The 19,858-nt window shown below is 41.1% G+C and overlaps 6 protein-coding genes across 7 annotated transcripts; 3 read left to right on the forward strand and 3 right to left on the reverse strand.

Moving 5' to 3' along the window:
• Positions 1-6,444: 6,444 nt before the first annotated feature.
• LOC6641213 lies at positions 6,445-7,107 on the reverse strand. The gene has a single exon (XM_002064157.3). It carries the CDS (start codon positions 7,105-7,107, stop codon positions 6,520-6,522), a length of 588 nt encoding a protein of 195 aa, XP_002064193.2. The 3' UTR covers positions 6,445-6,519.
• A 1,132-nt stretch (positions 7,108-8,239) lies between these two features.
• Positions 8,240-9,658, forward strand: LOC6641214 (probable isoaspartyl peptidase/L-asparaginase CG7860). Its single transcript, XM_002064158.4, has one exon. It carries the CDS (start codon positions 8,635-8,637, stop codon positions 9,616-9,618), a length of 984 nt encoding a protein of 327 aa, XP_002064194.1. The 5' UTR covers positions 8,240-8,634; the 3' UTR covers positions 9,619-9,658.
• Positions 9,655-11,150, reverse strand: LOC6641378 (SREBP regulating gene protein). Its single transcript, XM_002064159.4, has 2 exons — positions 10,670-11,150; positions 9,655-10,608 (listed from the first exon to the last, which is right to left on the reverse strand). Exons 1-2 carry the CDS (start codon positions 10,769-10,771, stop codon positions 10,063-10,065), a joined length of 648 nt encoding a protein of 215 aa, XP_002064195.1. The 5' UTR covers positions 10,772-11,150; the 3' UTR covers positions 9,655-10,062.
• A 36-nt stretch (positions 11,151-11,186) lies between these two features.
• LOC6641379 (zinc finger and SCAN domain-containing protein 23) lies at positions 11,187-13,196 on the forward strand. Its single transcript, XM_023175190.2, has one exon. The coding sequence runs from the start codon at positions 11,296-11,298 to the stop codon at positions 13,000-13,002; it is 1,707 nt and encodes a 568-aa protein (XP_023030958.1). The 5' UTR covers positions 11,187-11,295; the 3' UTR covers positions 13,003-13,196.
• Positions 13,197-15,200: 2,004 nt separating this feature from the next.
• LOC6641380 (dnaJ homolog subfamily C member 25 homolog) lies at positions 15,201-16,665 on the reverse strand. Its single transcript, XM_002064161.4, has one exon. The coding sequence runs from the start codon at positions 16,304-16,306 to the stop codon at positions 15,296-15,298; it is 1,011 nt and encodes a 336-aa protein (XP_002064197.1). The 5' UTR covers positions 16,307-16,665; the 3' UTR covers positions 15,201-15,295.
• Positions 16,666-17,082: 417 nt separating this feature from the next.
• Positions 17,083-19,224, forward strand: LOC6641381 (kelch domain-containing protein 3). 2 transcript variants are annotated; one of them, XM_023175191.2, is made up of 2 exons: positions 17,083-17,195; positions 17,413-19,224. In XM_023175191.2, the coding sequence occupies exon 2, from the start codon at positions 17,476-17,478 to the stop codon at positions 18,703-18,705; it is 1,230 nt and encodes a 409-aa protein (XP_023030959.1). In that variant the 5' UTR covers positions 17,083-17,195; positions 17,413-17,475; the 3' UTR covers positions 18,706-19,224. The 2 variants fall into 2 exon arrangements, with proteins under 2 accessions (XP_023030959.1, XP_002064198.1); XM_002064162.4 differs by lacking the exon at positions 17,083-17,195 and adding an exon at positions 17,265-17,323.
• The last annotated feature ends 634 nt before the right edge of the window (positions 19,225-19,858 follow it).

Genomic DNA, 19,858 nt, shown 5'->3' on the forward strand with positions numbered 1-19,858 from the left:
ACAGCCAAGCCTTGTGTTACCTGACACCAGCAACAGCAACAGCAGCAGCAGCAGCAGCAGCAAAAGCAGCAACATCAACAGTGATAACTAGCAACTGGCACGTTTTGTGGGTTGGCCACACACACACACTCACACATGTATACAGAAACACACACTCAAACACACATGGTCGCTTTTTTTGCGGTTAAAGTAGTGGCAAAAGTAGTAGCCACCAGAAAAAACGCATCTGGAATTCCCCCAACACCGCATAGCACACTTCACTTTCACGTCTACTCCTTTTTACCATTTACGAAAGAGTTAGCCATAGAGATGTGAATAATTCGATTGATAGTCCTTGCTGTCATTCCATTAGAAATCAAATTTACCTTGCATGATAAGACATTTCTTGTTGCAGAAAATATTAATGCATCTATCGGAAAATGTAGAAATGTATGTCAAGAATTTCAGCTGATGGAAAGGCAACCAAATCTCTTTTTTTTAGTCAAATAATTTAAGCTATATATAAGAGCCAAAAAAATGTTGCATTAAACTTTTTTTGTTTTTGAAATTATTTGAATGTGACTTTTAGTGCAATCAATAAAAGATCTTCACGTCGGGGTCACCATCATTAAATTATGGAGACCCCGACGTGAAGAAATTGCTTGTTAGATGGTTAAACGGGATGAATTTCTAACTCTATATTTAATACCCATAGATTAAGGACAAAATACATAGCCTCAAACGATTATTTAGCCTAATTAAAAGATTTTGCATAAACGTTTTTTATTATATTAGATTAGAATCATTTTTTACCCCCCTTTATTTGCTTTGTACTCACGATGTCATCACTAATTCAATATTATGGACTTGTTCTCTATGTTCTCCGGTATGCAAATGTAAAGCGCGTGCCTTTTGGCGTCCATGTGGTAACAGTTACACCTACAGTTGCAGTTACACCTTACACACAAACACAAGAGCACACAGAGAGACACAAACATTCGCAATACTTAGAGAGCCGTATGCATAGAAAGAAATGTTTACCTTAAATTACCGCTATGCACCGCCATCTCTCTGTCCCTCTTTCTCCAACCACTCAGATTGTGTGTGTGTGTGGGTTGGTGAGTCGCAAAACTTTGTCATTTAGTTAGGTGTAAGTTAGTTTTTGGCTTAGCCAACCAACGCCAACAGTAATACTAAAACACTTTAAACAGAGACCCCAAGTAGCACAGAGTCAAAAGGACAGAGATGGAGAAAGAGTGGAGTGGAGTGGAGAAGAAGCAGAGTTGAAGACTGAAGAGAGAGTTACCGTAATTTAGTGCAGTTTGCAAAATGTGCGTACGTGTGTAGAGGTACACACACACACACACAGATCCATACAGACATTGCACAGTTTTAGTTTTGCGGGATTAAAGTTCAGAAAAGGGAGAATGAAAACCGAAAGAGAGAGAGAGAGAGAAAGAGGAAGATGGAGTTGTTAGAGGGAGTTGGCATGAGGAATTGTGCCTTATATCAAAAACAACTTGAAAACATTTTGAATAATGGAAATACATTTGATTAGTGGGATTATTTATGAATGAATAAACTTCAAAATAAGCAAAACTGATGGGTTAAGTCAATGGCAATGGCAGGAGGAGACATGGCGGTCAGGGCGGGCGGTGGTTGGGAGTGGAGTGACCCTTATCAAAGTTTAACCCTTCATACTTTTTTCTCTAAGCAAATTTATAAGACTTTAGTAATTCTTAAACTAGCTAACTACGTTACAGTACATCAAACAAATAGTGTTGTAAAATACATTTAAATGAGCATGACCATAAAGATAAAGATCGTGGGTTCTCCTAGGATTGAAATATGGCAAAGTTCATGTGAGCTGATGTTCCTGTGCACGGCTTTTTGTTAGTTTGTTTCTGGAATAAATGACACCTTCAGGTTGTGGATCAAGATTGTAGAAATTGGTTTACCTCCCCCATCACATTTCGCATTTCTCTATCTCATTTGAATTCTGGGCCAACGATTAACATTGACAATTGCCCTATGAGAATCAGAGGCAAGCTGAGAAGTGTGAGTGCAGAATGAGGGGGTGGGGTGATGGGGTGGAGTTTACCTACCTGAAAGGAACACTTGGGGCCATGATGATTATTTTCTACTTTGCAACATTGTCGCGTTCTATGCGACCAGTGACTGTCGCATTAGAATGAGTATGAGAAGGTGGCATGCGGCATGTGCTTATGTCAGCAACAGCTCAGCTTTCGAGAAAGGAAGAGAGATAGAGGGGGGTGCCTGATGTGAAGGGTAGCAGGCGTGTTAGGCAACAGAAAATCGATTAACATGGCTTTAATGGCCGCCAACCAAAGTTGCCTGCTCCCTTTCTACAGCATGTTGACAATGAGCGCGAGCAACAAACTTTCCCTCAATCCCCACTCCTCCACACTCACCGTTCCATCACTTACTCCCTCCGTTTCGCCTTGCCACACAGATCCCTGCCTCATTCCACATCATCAAGCCAACAGCACTTCCGGTGTAAATGAGACAGCATCTGTTGCAAAAGAAGAAGACAACAATAACAACAAAAAATGGAAAGCGTAAGCAAACGATTTAGGGTATTAATTGTGACAGATTTAAGCGTACTCCCCCCCCCCCGCCCCAACCAGCAACCAGCCCCGTCGCCATTTCTCCAACAAAGTCTGTGTATGATGAAGAAGTCTTTTGCCTAAGCTTAAATTGGTTTAAAATGATTTTGTCAAGTGAAATTCAATTTAAAAGACATTGCCCCAAAAAGTAGGCAATGAGTACAAGTAAAAACACACACAAAGAGGAAGTGACTGAGAAAGAAAGAGACAGAAAGAGCAATTTTGATGGAAATGCTATAATAATTTATAACGTTTCTTGGTTAGAACATTAGCTAAACACCTTTTGGTCCATGGCATGAAAAGTTTCTGTTTGGCCTTTGTGCAAATCACATAATTTTCCTCTATTTCCACTCTCTCTCTCTCTCTCACACGCACACACGTACATACATATGTATGTACATAAATTTCTAACAACATTTGTAATTGAAAATGCAAATTATAATTGAACACGGTCGAAAGGCAAAACAAAAATAAAAACTTGATTGCTGTTTTTTTGTTTTTTGGTTTTTTTGTTTTTTGACACCGACTTAAAATGCTCTTTGTTTTTTCCAGCAGTTTCGAAAATAATATCATTTTTCAAATTTCTCAAAGACAAAAGGTTAACGCTTAAGTTTGGGATTAGCGATTCATTAATTATTTCACACAGAGTTAGATAAAATGCCTTTCAAATGTTTTGGCCTGGTTTTTGCAGGGCTTTAAGTCCTTTTTCATTGCTTATGATCGGCCATTTGTACCACTTATGGGTGATTGATGAAAATTATATTTATGATTGCCCTTTAAATAAAATAAAATAAACACCTGTTTACAAATATAGAGTAATTTTCTTTAAATGCATATAATTTTGTTTTGATTTTTGCCAAACAAAAAACAAAATATTAAAACTTCTCTCTCTCTCGCTTTGATGCATCTGTGGAACGAGGAAAATGGAAAATATTTATGCAGATTTGATTTAAAAACAAAACAAAACCAGAACAACCGTGACAATGTATTACACACACACACACACACGCACAAAAATACACAGGGACGGATTAGAATGACACTACACAGAAACCACAAGAAGGGATTTCTACAAATAAAGAAAATTGTTAAATAAATTACCAAAAAAAATACGGGTTTTAGAATAGCCAGAAATATAGAAATCTCATACTAGATCGCTCCTGTGTGTTTATTTAGCAAGGACATTCGTGAGAACATCAACCAACAAGTTTTGCCTGGTAATGACAGCAATTTGCCATATAACCATGGTGAAAGGACCCCCCAAAAACAACCACGACGACAACAAAATGATGTCCCATTCAAATTGAATTAGCAAGCTAAAGTTAAAAATAAAACAACAAAGACAACGTACAATTATCCAACTAAAACATAAATTAGGCTGCCATCTACTTAAGTAGCAAATGTAAAAAAATGATCGAGAAAAGTGAATAAGATGGAGCTACTTCTTCAATATGTAGTTATTTCTCCTTTAAAGTGGAAGGCTCTATGCTTGTTTCACTCGACACATGTAAATACGAATGGAAAAAAAAACAGAGAGTGAGAGAGAGACAAGTACATACTGACATCTGTATGTTTGAATGCATCTTTGGTCATGTTCATAAGTAGTTGGTCATAGATGTGGACCAGAAGGGGTATTGGAAAGTTAATTACTTACCCTTAAATTTCATAACACAATCATCACTTTGAGTCAAAAGAAAAGTTAACATTTTGTATGCGCCCATCTCTCTCACACTTATTGGAGTGATATGTGGTTCAGTCTCCTTTTATTTTTGATCCGTCTATTCGGTATAGACTCTGGGACAAAACGGAGATTTAGGCAAATGTGGGAATGCCAGACGATAAGAATAAACAAACAAATGGACAAGTCTCTCGGTTGCACAAAGTCTGTCTTTTTAAAGAGACTTTTTACTGTAAATGCATTACAAACACTTGCACACACACACACTCATATATACATGTTTATGTATGTGAACAAGAAAATTAACTTTGTGACGTTAATTTTTTTGTTTTGTTCTTTCCTTAAACACTATTAATGCAGTAAACATTACGCACTAATCACTAACTATATTTAGTTTCAATTAATATGCAAATATAACCAAATCCAAATTTACAAGAATAAAAATTGTATTCCAACCAAACTTATTGACCGCGCGATCGCTTACATGTGATGCTGTTATTAATTCAACAGCATAATGTAACATTAACATTGGATGTAAAGGAAACTGAAGAAACACCCACACACATACATATGTACATATGTACATACATACATATATTCGTTTACGTCTATGTCTAGACAGGAATTAAATTGCTTGGCAAACTCTTATAAATTGCATATTTCGATATGGAATGTAAACAAATCAAAATGCAATGAAATTAACACCTGTTGCGATTTTAGCGAATTTAGCTTTAATAAGCTTTAACAGATGTCCATAAAGTTAGCCACGCTTCGTCTGTTAATCCACTGTAAGATGGCTTGCAATGTTTAAATTATACAGTTTTGTTTTTTTTTTTCTACTTGTTTGCAATAACGTTTCGGCGGAATTTAGCTGCCGTCAAAGCCCCAATATATGCGATATACTGTCAAAGCCCCAATATATGGATTTAAGGGCGAACCTTGATGCGTTTATAGTTTTTTGTGGTGCCAACTACGCCCATGGATTGTTTGTCCAGGGTGCATAGCCTTTTTGGCACTACACCTTTCGCACACGTGCGTGACTCTATGCCTTGTTTGTAGTTTGATGTAGATTGCCTTTGACTTTGGGAGCGGAAGTTTAGTGAATTGCAAGTGGAGCATAGAAATCGCCCCCGCAGGATGTGACTGTGCCCAATGTGTATGTGTGTGTGTGTGTGTGTGTGTGTGTGTGTGTGTGTGGGTGTGTGTGGGTGTGTGAGCGCGCATGAAAAGCGCAGTCTACTTGGACAGTTGATGAGGTGCAATACGAAGAGAGGCCAACGGCAATGCAAATATATGCACATGTAGACACACATCCATACATATGTACATAAGTACATGCAAGTCGACTCCAAAATGGCTTCTACGACGAGGCCAATGGAGTTGATAGAACCAACTAAAAATGCCTCATTCCATCTCTCCACCTTTGTCTCTCGTTCTCGCTTTGTATAAATATCAAGCAACGTTGTGGCGTTGCAGTTGCATTTCAGAATTTACAGTTAGTTTATGCGATCCACAATTTTCCGAACCTAGCAAAATTATGGGTAAAATTTCCATTCAAGCAACCAAATTAACTCTTGGACGCTATATTTAGGAATATTTCCTAACAACTTTTAAGCAAATATATTTAAAATTGTCAAAATTATGGCCTAATCTTTAAACCGTAAGTTCTATAATTTTCAAGGGATCTTCAATAGTTTTCGCGTTATCCTGCACGCCATAATCAAAGTTGGGGCTAACAAACGAAAAATCTCCAATCGTCGCAAATGCAATGGCTGGAGTAGGCAGAGGAGAACCAGCAGGAATCACTAAAGCAGCAGCAACAGACAAGAAAGCTTTTGAGCCCTTGAGGTCAGTGCAAATGCGTGACGCGTGAAAATTCGTCAACTGACAGAGAGGCGGACAGACACAGGGCGGAGAGAGTGGGCGAGAAGTGCTTTATGGTCCTTCTTCCGCTCCACCATAGAAGTCGGTCCTTTGCCAGTGCTCAAATATGCACAAAGACTGCCAGCTGTTGGTCCATCTAAAGGAGGGACCTAGTCCTAGTTGACTCACTTGAATTGCAATTAAAAGTTGGCTCCATAAATTGCCATGCTGAACAGGTGAACAGGTGGAGGAAAGTGTATCTGAATATTTGCATGAACAAAATGACAAATGATGCAGTTTTTCTTGTTTCTGTCTTTATAATTAGTATCCAAGCACACCCACACACACACACACGCGTACACAGTGTAATATCTAATCAGAGGATTTAGCATCCTTGTCTGTTGTGTTATTATTGTTATCATCGGTGGTCGCCTGCGATTCATTCCTTTCATAGGCTTTTATACGTTCCTCCAGTTTATCAACCTCCTCCCACAACTTTGTGGCCACACGCCACTTGGGCGGCGGTTCGGAATTGATCTGCTCCATCAGATCATCGAGACGTTCGCGATCCCAATCGATGGCATCGGCACGCCGTTTTCTCATCAGAGCTTTCAGATTATCCAGTTGTCCTGTTATCTCGCTATTCTGATTGGCCACAGTCGGTCCCAGGGCCGTTTTTAGGGTCTGAACTGCTTTGTTGCGCGTATCCTGCTCATCCCCATAGCCATTCAATTCGGGTGGTAGAAAAATTGACGGTGGCGGTGGCGGTGGTTCGTTTTGGGGACGACTTAGCCGCTTCTTCTGGACCACAGTTCGCAACATTCCATGCTTCAGGGGCTCCGTTTGAGTGCTGATAGACCGTGTACCGTTATCATTGTCCTCGACAATAACTTGAGTATCGCGAGAAGTGATTTTCGAGACACGTTTTCGTGGCGCCATAATCTCTAGAATATTCCACATTATTGCAAGAAAAATTATTCATTAAGAGTCCTTAAACCAAAATGATGTTAGTCTCACCTTTTTTTTTAGTTTTCTTTTTTCTTTTTTTTTTTTTCAGTTATTTTCCTTTGGGAATGTTGCTTTCTCCCAATGAAAACACTAAATCGTTTGGGTTACTGACAAATAAAGTTATGCCCAATTTGAAGGCATCAAAAACATCAAAAGCAAGGCTAACTAGATCACAGAAAAATGTAACTACTTATCAAACTAACATGACTTAATGCCAACTTGACAGGAAAAGTCAAAAAGAAATCGAATCGGTTTAAAAAAAAAAGCGCTTCGAAAATTATACATAAACGGAAAAAGTTTAAAGTTAAAAAAAAAAAAACAACAATTAACTTTTTTAATTCGTTCCAAGTCAAGATTAGATTAATTATATGCTTTATGCATAAATCGGGGAAAAAAATAAACATAATTCTATTTAATTGCGTACGGAATTAAAATATTGCCAATTGATTTCGAAAACGCATTATTAGTGATAGATTTGCAGCTTTATCTTGATCGAAATTGTTAAATAATACTACTTAATACATATATACTTAGTGTGTATTTCTTTTAAATAGATAATGCTCCGCGTTAATATAATTATTATAATTATATGTAATTATAAATTAAAGCTAACCTGTGAAATCGGGATATATGTACATATATTGAGCCCATAAAAATAATGAAAATTTACTGAACTTTTAACGTTATTTTCTAGCTGTTATAGTTTTAAAGAAAAAGAGTTTTATATGAATTCTGGGGGCGTAAGGGGGCGTGGCCGAAATTCCAATTAACTCCATACACTTACATTCTACACGAGTCTACATACCAAATTTGGTGGCTCTAGCTCTTATATTCTCCGAGATCGAGGTGTTCATACAGACGGACATGGCTAGATCGACTCGGTTGTTAATCCTGATCAAAAATATATATACTTCCGTCTGCCTGTTACATACATTTTGGCGACCTTAATATACCATTCACCCTATGGCTGCATGGTATAACAAATTCATCCTATGGGTCGAACTCCAACCAGTGCTAAGGTCTGAGTCGAACCGATGAGTCGAACTTAACCAAAAAAAAAAATTTAGTACAATTTTTATGCGTAAATTCTGCGGATTTGATCATGGTCAGGTAGATATAGTCTACGGTTATCTATTTCTATCCCTCTCTAGCTTTCAGCTGGATCGAATTATATATTGGGCCGAATTGGGCCCTTATGATAATCCGCTCCTGATCAGGTCTCTATCAGCATGCTTTATCAAGACCCGAACAAAGCAAACACAAACAAAGAAAATTTACAATGCATTTTATGGGGTCGTAGCGACCTTTGGATATCCTAAGATCTCTCATGTGTATGACAAGTAGGCCTATAGAGTTTGTCAACCCAAAATTTAAAGGTGCCAAGATACCCAACGCATTGTAGGGCATCCAGTGGACAAAAACGAGTTGCAGATAAAACATTTCCATTCAGTCAGCAGCAGCATCAGTAGAGTAGAGGCAATGCCACGTCCTGTCCTTTTAATCCATGGCGGAGCCGGTGACATCTCGGATGGCCGAGTAGCTGGAAAATTTGCTGGAATCAAGCAAGCTCTGCGTGCAGCCTGGAAGCATCTGGCCGAGGGGGAAGAGAATGCCGCCTTAAATGCTGTGGAAGCTGCTGTCCGCAGCATGGAACTGGATGAAGCCTTCAATGCCGGCTACGGGGCCTGTCTCAATACCAAGGGTGAGGTTGAAGTGGAGGCCAGCCTGATGGAGGGCAAGCACTTGGGTGCCGGCTGCGTGACACTCTTGCGTGATATAATGCACCCGATAAGCGTGGCCCGCCGCCTAATGGAGAAGAAACGGCATACGTTCCTTGGGGCAACAGCTGCCCAGGAGTTGGCCATCGCCACGGGCAGTGAGCAACTGGCAGCGGGATCCCTGTGGACAGCCTCGGCTCAGCAGGCTCTGGATGAGTTCCTGGAAATGGAGAGGCAAGGCAAGGACACCATTTTCGCACGCACCGAACTAGCTGGCATTGAGCCCAGTGGTGAAACAGTGGGAGCTGTCGCCCTAGATGCCACTGGCCAGATTGTGGCGGGCACCTCAACTGGTGGCATCACTGGCAAATGGCCGGGACGCATCGGGGATACCCCATTACTGGGCGGTGGCACCTATGCCGACAATTATATTGGTGGCATCTCCACAACGGGGCATGGCGAGACCATAATGCGTTATAATCTCGCTCAAAGGATATTGGCCGCCATGCGTTATGGCAAATTAACGCCCCAGGAAGCCTGTGAGCAACAATGCAAGGAGATGACACAGCGCATTGGCGGCACCGGCGGAGCCATTGTGATTGATCCGCAAGGTGAATTGGGCATTAGTTGGACATCGAAACGTATGGCCTGGGGCTATGTACGAGACGATGGCATCATACACTACGGCATTGAGCACCAGGTGATACACCAAGAGCCTTTGTTTGATGAATCGAAGGCAGCATAAAAAGAACATCTAAAAATAAATACATATATATATAAATCAATTTTCTTGTCATTTAATTCATATAAATTACTTATCAATCTAAATGAAACTATCCCCTCTCTCTCTCTCTCTCTCTCTTTCTCTCTTCTCCATTCCAAACTTAAAACTAACATTTGACTTTTTATATTAATTAAAAGCCCAAAACTGTTGCTTAAATTAGATCTTAATTTCCTTAACAATTGCACTTTCATGAAGCTATGAATTGACATGAGGATCTAGGAAACTAATCTCTAGTCATGTTTACTTGACTTATGCAAGTAATTTCAATTAATTTCTTTACATAATATCAACAAACAAAAAGTTTATATAAAAAAAAAATACACCTGCATTTTTTGTAAAAACATTTTTTGGCAGCGCTTAAAAAGCAAATTAAAACTAAAGTAATTTTTTATATATTCGATTGGCTCAACTCTTTTGTCCTTGTGGTGCCACCTCACGTTGGGATTCGTGTGCCTCGGTCTGGCCATAGCAATGCTTTGTCCTGGCATTGCGATATTTATTCTCATGCTCAACGGAATGGGAATTGGTGCGACACTTGACCAAACACAATTCGAAATGATCCTCCACCTGGGCATAGATATATCTTTGTGCATTGACCGTTTCCAGGATAGTTTCGAGTAAGGGACGCTTGTCGGGATGGAGACAGCAGGAGACACAATATTCATAAATTTCACAGCACATCGATGTCTGATTGCAGGTATGGCAACTATAATAGCTAACATCGGGCAGTTCCGAGTTGCAACAGCCGCTGGGTAAGATCTGCTCACGTTGGCACACAAAGCCCAGTTCATCGGCCAGCCATTGGATACCCTGTACAGAATTTCGGCAATGCTGGTCAGGATCATGTGTGCGATTGAGCTGTTCATCGGGTTCCAGGAGCTGTTGATGCCAGAGCAGGGGGCGTGTACGTTGCACCACGTAATCATCATAGTGCAGGGTATTAAACGGATTCTGCAAACGGGGATTTGATGAAAATCTTAAAGAATTGCAATGGTTAAATGATTTTCGTTACCCGATCAAAAAAATGACCAAGTATATAGATTAGAAGTAGAAGGACAATCACTATATAGATGATGCGTCGTCTTAGGAGGCGGGTCAAGGCAGCTGGCCACATTGGAGGAGCAGCAGCCAACTTGGTCTTAACTTTTATTTAGGCAACGGCAAGGGCAACATCTCCAATGGATTTTCTTCAAAAAAAATAAAAATACACGTCCTCTTCCAGTCCTCCGCCACCTTGAGCATTTGTTGGGGCATTTGTTTTGCCGTTTGCGTTTGTTGTTTCCTCTTTGTTTTGCTTTGTGCAAGGTTTTCTGATTTCAAAATTTTGCTGTTGTTTCTATTTTTTTTTCTACTCCTTTTGTTTTGATTTGGGATATGTGAAATCAGCTGTTAGAGTTGCCAGTCTTTTGGTTTGACTTATCGATAAGAAATGTTAACATGCTGTTAAATACTTACATACTGTTAACGCCTGGTCGATTGTGTGTGTATGTGCCCTATATTTCTGTGTGCTTGCGTGTGTGTGTGTGTGTGTGTGTGTATTTGTTTGGATGCGTGTTTGTGTGTTTTGTTTAACTTTTTACGAAATATTATTGGCAATACGAGTTCCGAGATTTGCAGCTGGCTTCAAATCTTTACCCAATGCCCGCTCCCAAAACGTCACGGGTAGTGGATCTGGCCGCCGTTTGCCTTATCTGTCTACGTGAAGAGGCTGGTTACTGTTCGATTTATGGCCAGGACTTGGAGACGCCGCACATGCAGATTGTGGACAAGATACGCAATTGCAGCTCCTGGCACCTGGAGTCGCGTCTCATTAAATTGAATCGTTTGCCCGATAAAATATGTCACGGCTGTCGCAACGAACTGAGCATCACCTATAGATTCCAACAGAAATGCCTGGAGGCCCAAAGATTGTTCGAGGCGGCAGCAGCACCGCCCGAAATCGAAATGATAATGGAAGAGCTAGAGGAGGAGCGGCTGAAAATGATTGCCGTACCAGCACCAGAGATCGAATTGATTATGGAAGAGATCGAGGAGGAGCGTTTGAAAATGCATTTGGAGGAGCAACAAAAAGTCAAAGTGCCAGCCAGTTTAAAGATCAAACGAGTCGGTATCGAGGTGGAGGCCGAACTGGAATCTACTCTGCTCGTGGTCCCCAAAGCGGAGGAATTTCAGGAGGGTGATGATTTTCTCGATAACGACGAGGTGGATGATGATGATGATGATGACCAACAGGAGACGGAGCAGGAGCAGTTGGTCTTAAGTCTAGATGAAGTGCCCCTCAAAGAGACCAATTGGGACGCTGATTCACTGTCAGCATCGGCACCATCTTTAAATTTGGCCAACGAAACACCAGAGGAAGAGGATGACGGCGAGGAAGATGGTGAATATGTACCGCCGACAGTGATTCCAATTAAGGCCACCAGCAATCGTCAGCAATCACGCCCAAGATCACGTTCACGTTCCAATGCCCAGACGCAACAGCAGCAGTCGCAGTCGCACTCACATACTGCATCGAAAATCTGTGAAATCTGTGGGAATACCTATAAATATCAGCATGCCCTCAATGCCCACATGAGGCGTCATCGGAACGAGCGTCCATTTGCCTGTGAGGTATGCCAGAAGGCATTCATCTCGAATGTGGAGCTGCGACGTCATATGCGTGTCCATACGGGCCAGAAACCCTACGGCTGTCGGTTCTGCGATCGGCGGTTCTCTGACTTTGGCAGCAGTAAAAAACACGAGAGGATTCACACCGGCGAACGTCCCTATGTCTGTGAAGTGTGCAACAAGGGATTCGCCTATGCCCATGTCCTGTCCGTTCATCGGCGTACGCATACGGGTAAAAAGCAATTTCAGTGCCTCGAATGCGACAAAGGATTCACCAAGAAATCTTATCTGGCCTCACATCTGGAGCAACATCATACCAAGAAACAGCAACAAGAACAGCAGCAGCAACAGCAGCAGCAGCCTTTACAGGATTCCCAACCAGCTGCCGAAGATTTACCTCAATTGATCATTATCCAAGAGCAAACAAAAGTCCTGGAGGATGGCATTGTAACAAATGATTTCATGTTCAATGAGGAATCGGCCACCAATGAGGACCAGCAGCATCATCATCGTCATCAACAAGCCGATGAAGACGACAACGATGATGATGATGGCGTTGCCCACGCTGTTGATAGTGATGATGACAATGATCACAATGATAATGACAATGACAATGATGATCATGTGGGCTTTCATAATGTTGGCTCTGTTGTCAAGGGACCCTACGAGCTAGTTGTCGAGGGTCTCTTGGGTCCAGATGAATTTGTCTCAACCGGTTCAAAATATTTAATAGATTAATATACACTAGAATGGATCGATCTCCCCTATTCAAATTTAAATTAATAACCTCCCCCCCCGCCACCCCCTACCTCCCATCACCGTCCCATACTCTTAGCTTATAACTAAGAAAAAGAAAAAAAAAACATTGCAAACTGTGTAAATAAATAACAAGAAAATTGATTCGAAGAAATAATAAGAACTAAAGTATGACATTTCGCTGGTTTCCCATGTGTTTATTTTTTTCGGTGCCACGACTTCTTTTTGTGATAGCAACCAAAAAATGAGGCAATACACAACGAAAAACCAAAACAAAAACTCCCAACTGTGTAAACTTTGTTTTGTTTAGACACTACAGTGAGCTCTCTCTACACTAACCTGTGTCGTTTGTTTGTCTTTAGTATTAGAAAGCATTAGAATACATACTCCAAGCCGATTTTGGTTACGAATAACAATTTATATACAATTATTTGTATACAGATTGAGGAAAATTCCGCCTTGGACACTATAAAAACTTTGTCACAACTAAAAATGTTTGTGCAATTAGTTATAGATTTCAGAGGAATCGATATGGTTATCCGTTTTTAATTTAATTTAACAAAATAATAACTTATCAGTGACGGATTAGCCATGCTAGGGGCCTCTGAGTGGGCCTAGGGGGCATCGTAATCTCCATCCTCATCAAACAAGTCTACATACCACATTTGGTGGCTTTAGCATTTTTAGTCTCCAAGAAAATAAGTTTTATTCAAATTAAGGGGGCGTGGCAAAAATTTAAAACAAACTTCATCTGCCTGCTCCCTACATCAGGCTACATCCCAAATTTAAAAGCTCTAGCTCTTATAGTCTCTGAGATCTGGTTGTGCATACAAACGGAGAAGGCTAAATCGCCTCGACTCTTTGGGGTCCTTTACCGCACGTTGACTATACTATGCCATAAAATTAATATATAACTTTTTAAACTCGTTTAGAAACTGACAAAAATAAAACATTTCACAAAAAACCATTCATTATCTATGGGAATCTGTAATTTGGACAGTATTCCAAGTTCTAAAACACTGAAAACTAAATTTTTGGTCTTACTTTACTTAAGAATTGCTCAAGTCCCCGTGCTGGCTTAATCCGACACTGATAACTTTCATTGAATCTTAGGAAGTACGTGAAATATTTAAAGTTTTTGAAGACCTTCTGAAATTGGTCAAAAACTTTGCCGCCAAAATGCCTCCTTTTCAGATCTTTGAATGTGAGATCCTTAAAACAAGATATCAAGAGTTTACCTTAGGAATTTCATCCAATATGAAAAGTTCAAAGGTTTCAATTTTAGAGGCCCATTAGAGACTTTTTTGCGGTTTATCAGTTATGGTCATGGAATTTTGTACGCTTGTTTAAGACCTTTTTAAGGTTTATCAGTGAAATGTAAACACTTTTGGATGGGCTTATCTGGCTAGAGCACTTTAAATTCTTAAATGAATTAGTGGAACGATATAGACAAAGTGAAAACTAAACAAATGAGTTTTCAACAGAATATTACTCGATCCCAACTGAGGCCAATGAAAATCCAAGACTGGAAATTAGAATAGAAAGAATAATTCTAGATAGATTTGATTTTGTATAAAAAAATTCGTATATTTGCTAGATTTTAACATCATTTTAGGTAGTTTTTTTTTAGTATTAAATAGTTAAATACAAACATATTGGAAGGAATGACAGGTGGATAGATAGGGGGGGAATTATTAAATAGAATTGTTAATAATTGTTCTAACTTTCACACGAAAATACACCTATTTTGAGGGTGGGGGGCAGTCTTCACTGTAGATCAAGCCACAATTGCTGAGTGGACTAAAGAACTGAGCAAAAAAAAAAAAAAAGAAAACAAATAAAAAAGAACCGAACTTATGGTGATGAAGGGGAAGAGGCGAATGGAAAGGGGGTGGGGGGACGGAGGGGCGGCAGTGTTTCGACAACGTTCTTGAACCGGTTTCTCGAGGTAATGTCCAAAAGAAAGCCAAAAACGTGGAAGAGACGAGGTCAATGCTTTGGCCCCAAAGGCAGATATCAAGAGTCAATGGCGAATTATGATTAACATATATCATATATATATATATATATATATATATAATTTATTTTTAAACTATTGCAAAATAGTGGGGCTGGGGAGTGGGTTGGGGCGGAGGGAAGGGCTTGGGTTATATAAACTTAAAAGAATTCTTTAAAAAAAATAAAAAAAAAAAACAAAAAGAATGTATTTTGGTGGTCTATCTCTCGTGTAGTTCGTTGCTTGCTTGGTTACTTGGTTGGTCCTAGATTCTTAAAGCTAATCCTCAAAGGTGATGCGACCAGGTCCATGATTTTTCATATAACGCCTATACGCCTTGTATCTGGGATTCTCGGCCAACTTCTTTTTCATCTCCTCATCCTGTTCGGCCTTCCATGCCTCGAACTGATCACGTTTCCACAGTTCCAAATGCAGATATTCCTCAATTTGTTTATCCTCTTGGGCATTGAACTGATGCTGACCCATTTTCATATAACGCCGTATTAGATATAGCTTCTGCTCCCGCCCATAAGGCTGCTTGAGTAACGTGTAACGCCAAAACCATTGGGCATGCCAGATGAGAAACGACAGCAGGGTATACGGACAGATGAGCAACTGCACCCAGAGGACATCCCATAGGGTGGGCTTGGCATAGCCACCTTGGACATCCATTTTCTCCTCAATCACCTTGCGTATAATGCTCTCCAGTTCCTCCTTTTGATCGGCCTTTGAGAGACGATTCTTGCCCTTCCGATTATGAATGCGTTCCTGTATCTCATCCTTGGCTATATCCAAAGCTTTGTTACGATATTTTGGCACTGTGGCAAAGTACTTAATGGCCGAATCGTAACGCTGCCATCCGGAATAGTATTGGATTATCGAAATGATGGTCAATGTGACCACAATGACGATGCGTACATCCACTTTGGGTGCCACACGGCGGCGATAATAGCGATAGTAATGCGCATAGTAGGCATCCGGATTGTCCAGCATATAATCGTAGTCCGTACGTGATTCCTCATCTCGCAATATCTCATATGCCGTGGCCAGAAGCTTGAATTGCTCCTCAGCGATGGCCTTGGCCTCCTGACCGCGATGCAAATCCGGATGATAGCGTCGGGCCAATGAACGATATGCCTTACCGATTTCCGATTTGGACGATTCACGTGTCACACCGAGCACATCGTAACAATTCTCTTTGCCACAGTAGAGACCCTCGAGTAGTCCCCAACTGACCGATGGCCAGAGGGTTAACATTAATAGGCAGGTAATAGCTAGGCGAGACGACATCTTCAATCAATCCAAATCCAGAAGGAACTAACAGGAACAGCTGTTTACTCTGTGCAACTGTTGATCGTCGTCGCCGACTTCCCCCCTAAGTGTCACGTTGCGGTTTCTTGTTACCGATTGCTGTTGCCGCGTCTGCTGCTGCCGCTGCTGCTGCTGCGGCTGTTGTTGCTGCTGGCTTTGCGCCGCTTACAATTCGACACCTTTAAGTGGGTAGTTTATCTACTTGTATTCAAAACAGACTCAATAGACTTGAATTTAGTATCAAATGAAAAGTAAAAATTCTCCGAGTCCGACCTCGGATGCGCTTTGGCGTTTTGTTGCTTAGTTTTTGTAGAATTAATAAAAGAAAGAATTTCATTTAGAGTTGTCAAACAAAATCAAATAAAGCGTTGCCAGATGACAACTTTTGGGAACAGCTGATCAAATAAGCGGGGTTTTTTTTAAAAAGTTTTTATTTAGAATTTGACATTTTCTGCTTTTATAAAAAGAGTAAATACATTTTGTGTTTATCTGTTTAATTCGCCAACATTATAATCGAAAAGAGTGTTTGGATTTTTCTTGTGTGTCCAAAGTTTTACCAAAAACCCCTTTAAGAAAATAGTTTACAAAAGAGTATAGAAAATGTAACAAACGGTAGCAAATTTCAGCTAAACATCTTTTATGTAAAGTAAACAATACTAAAAATTAAATATATATGAATTTTAAAAAGAGCGGTTATTAAATAAAACGTTCTGGCAAGCCCATTAGTTATTTAATGTGCGACGTTAACCAACACTGATTTTGCTGCATATTCACAACACTGTTATCTCGAGTAATTTAACAAAATAATATTTACAAAAAGGCACTCACACAGCCAAAAGCAGAGTTAAAGGCGAGCGAGATCGAGAGCGTAAGCACAAGGCAAATAGCTAATCATTACCTTCCCTTCTACACACAAACACACACTATCTTCCAGTCTCTCTCTCTCCCTCTCTCTCTTTCTCTGTTTCTCCTGTCGCACCTGTCGTCAGTTAGTTGGTTGGTTTTTGCGATTGGCCTTCACACCTTTTCAAGTTGATATTTGATTGAAATTTTCTGTGTCTTTCTTTGTGATATTGTTATTACAGTTCGCGGTACGCGGTTCGAGTTGATCGCTAAACCACCCTTTGTGCTTGGTATTTCTGTGGGCCATGCTTTGGACAGTTCATTTGGATGGTGGACCTCAGCGTGTGAATCATGGGGCAGTCGGTGTTGGCGATTTCATCTACAGCTTTGGCGGATACTGCACGGGCTACGACTACCGTTTCAATGAGCCGATGGATGTCCATGTCCTCAATGTCCATACGTTGCGATGGTCGGTGGTGCCGCAGCAGGTCGACAAAGATGGAGTACAACTAAAGTATCCGGAAGTGCCTTTTCAGCGCTATGGCCACACAGTGGTGGCCTACAAGGAGCGCATTTACATATGGGGGGGACGCAACGATGAGAATCTCTGCAATGTCCTCTATTGCTTCGATCCCAAGCTGGCCTCGTGGAGTCGTCCCAATGTGAGTGGCTGCCTGCCAGGTGCTCGAGATGGCCATTCCGCCTGTGTCATTGGCAATAGCATGTTCATCTTTGGTGGCTTTGTCGATGAGATCAATGAGTTTAGCTCGGATGTGCATTCCCTCAATCTGGACACCATGGAATGGCGATATGTCCAGACTTTCGGTGTGCCGCCAAGCTATCGAGATTTCCATGCTGCCGTCGCCTATGAGCAGGAGCGTATGTATATCTTTGGCGGCCGCGGCGACAAGCACAGTCCCTACCACAGTCAGGAGGAGACCTATTGCCATGAGATTGTCTATCTGGATATGCGCACCAAAGTCTGGCATCGACCCTTCACAGCCGGCAAGGTCCCGGTGGGCAGGCGGAGTCACAGCATGTTTGTTTACAACAAACTAATATTTGTCTTCGGCGGCTACAATGGCCTGCTCGATCAGCATTTTAATGATCTATACACATTTGATCCCATGACCAAACTATGGAATCTAATTCGGGCCAATGGCCAGGCACCCACAGCAAGGCGGCGGCAATGCGCCTTGGTGACTGGTTCGAAAATGTTCCTTTTTGGCGGCACAAGTCCCAAACCGTGTCCACAGACAGCGAGTCAAACTCCAGATGGTGGTCAGTCGGGGACAACGGCGGCACAAGCACAAGCAGCGGCGGCAACAGCCGCAGCAGCATCCTCAACCGTCACTCTAATCGACTATAGTGATCTGCATGTCCTAGATTTTGAGCCCACCCTAAAAACCTTGGCCACTATGGTGGTGCTGAAACATCAATTGGACATAACTGGGCTGCCGCGTTCATTTCGTGCCGATTTGCAAATGCTTACCCAGCCGAACAGTATTAGTCGTCCAATTAATCAGGCCGGCTAGCGAGCTTGGACTAACCAAAAACAGAAAAAAACAAGAAAGTGATGGATGAATTTCGGAATTGGCCCCGCTTTTTGTCAAACTGCCACAAAAACAACTCGATGGTTATCATCTTGAAAGTCCTGCAGTGGTTCCTAGTCTCAGGCTCCGTCTCCCCCCATCCCCCCTCTTCCCAGTTACCACTAACCATAGATCACATAGATGGGACAAACGCATGATTTTTTGATTGCAAACGCTAGCCTAGTCATGGAACCCCAGAGAACTTCGGGAAAAACCCGAACGTTCGTACCATGGTGAAATAAGTACAAGGTGATGTATCCCGTCGGCAAATCGTACGGTCTTATGCATGATAAAAAAAAAGGTAACCCGTCAACTGACAACTGCCGACGAAGTCGAACGACAACTGGAATAAGACCTCGTCGTGAGCAGCGCTGCTGCCGACGGGACCACCTTGTACTTATTTCACCATGGTCTGTGCTAGACTAAATTATTTTCGTAGCTGCTTGGCCCTCTTCCCACTTTACGCTCTCATTGAGAGTACGAACGTTCGTTGTTTTCCCAAAGTTCTCTGGGGTTCCATGACTAGGCCATGAGGCAGCGCTGCTCACGACGAGGACCGTACGATTTGCCGACGGGACCACCTTGTACTTATTTCACCATGGACTAGGCTAGCGTTTGCAATCAAAAAATCATGAGTTTGTCTGTCCCATCTATGTGTTCTATGGTTAGTGCTACTACCGATCTTTTCCCCACAAAAGAAAAAGAAAGAAACCTAACACAAAACAATGTACTCGAAAAACATACCGAATAACGCAAAATTTCGGATCATCGAAATTAATGTACCCTTTTGGCAGAAGGAAAACCCAAATAATTAAATCTATAATATCTTTAAAGTGGGTCCGATCTGAGTAAGAAAGCTATAGAACTGATCCCTTTCTACAGATGCTCATTTAAATTAAAAATCACTTTTATTATCCTTGACTAAGTTTTTAGCAAATTTTTATTTTTTTCGGACACATAAAGTACTTAATTTAGGGATAAGGATAGAGGTTAATCCGAAGGAGTCCTTAAACCCGCTTCATCCTCTGCAAAAAGTGCATAGAAAACAAAAAAATAGTTTATGAAACTGATATTTCTTCTTTTTCGAATTATATAT

The sequence above is a fragment of the Drosophila willistoni genome (assembly GCF_018902025.1).
Source record: "Drosophila willistoni isolate 14030-0811.24 chromosome XL unlocalized genomic scaffold, UCI_dwil_1.1 Seg141, whole genome shotgun sequence".
Taxonomy (NCBI): Eukaryota; Metazoa; Arthropoda; class Insecta; order Diptera; family Drosophilidae; genus Drosophila; species Drosophila willistoni.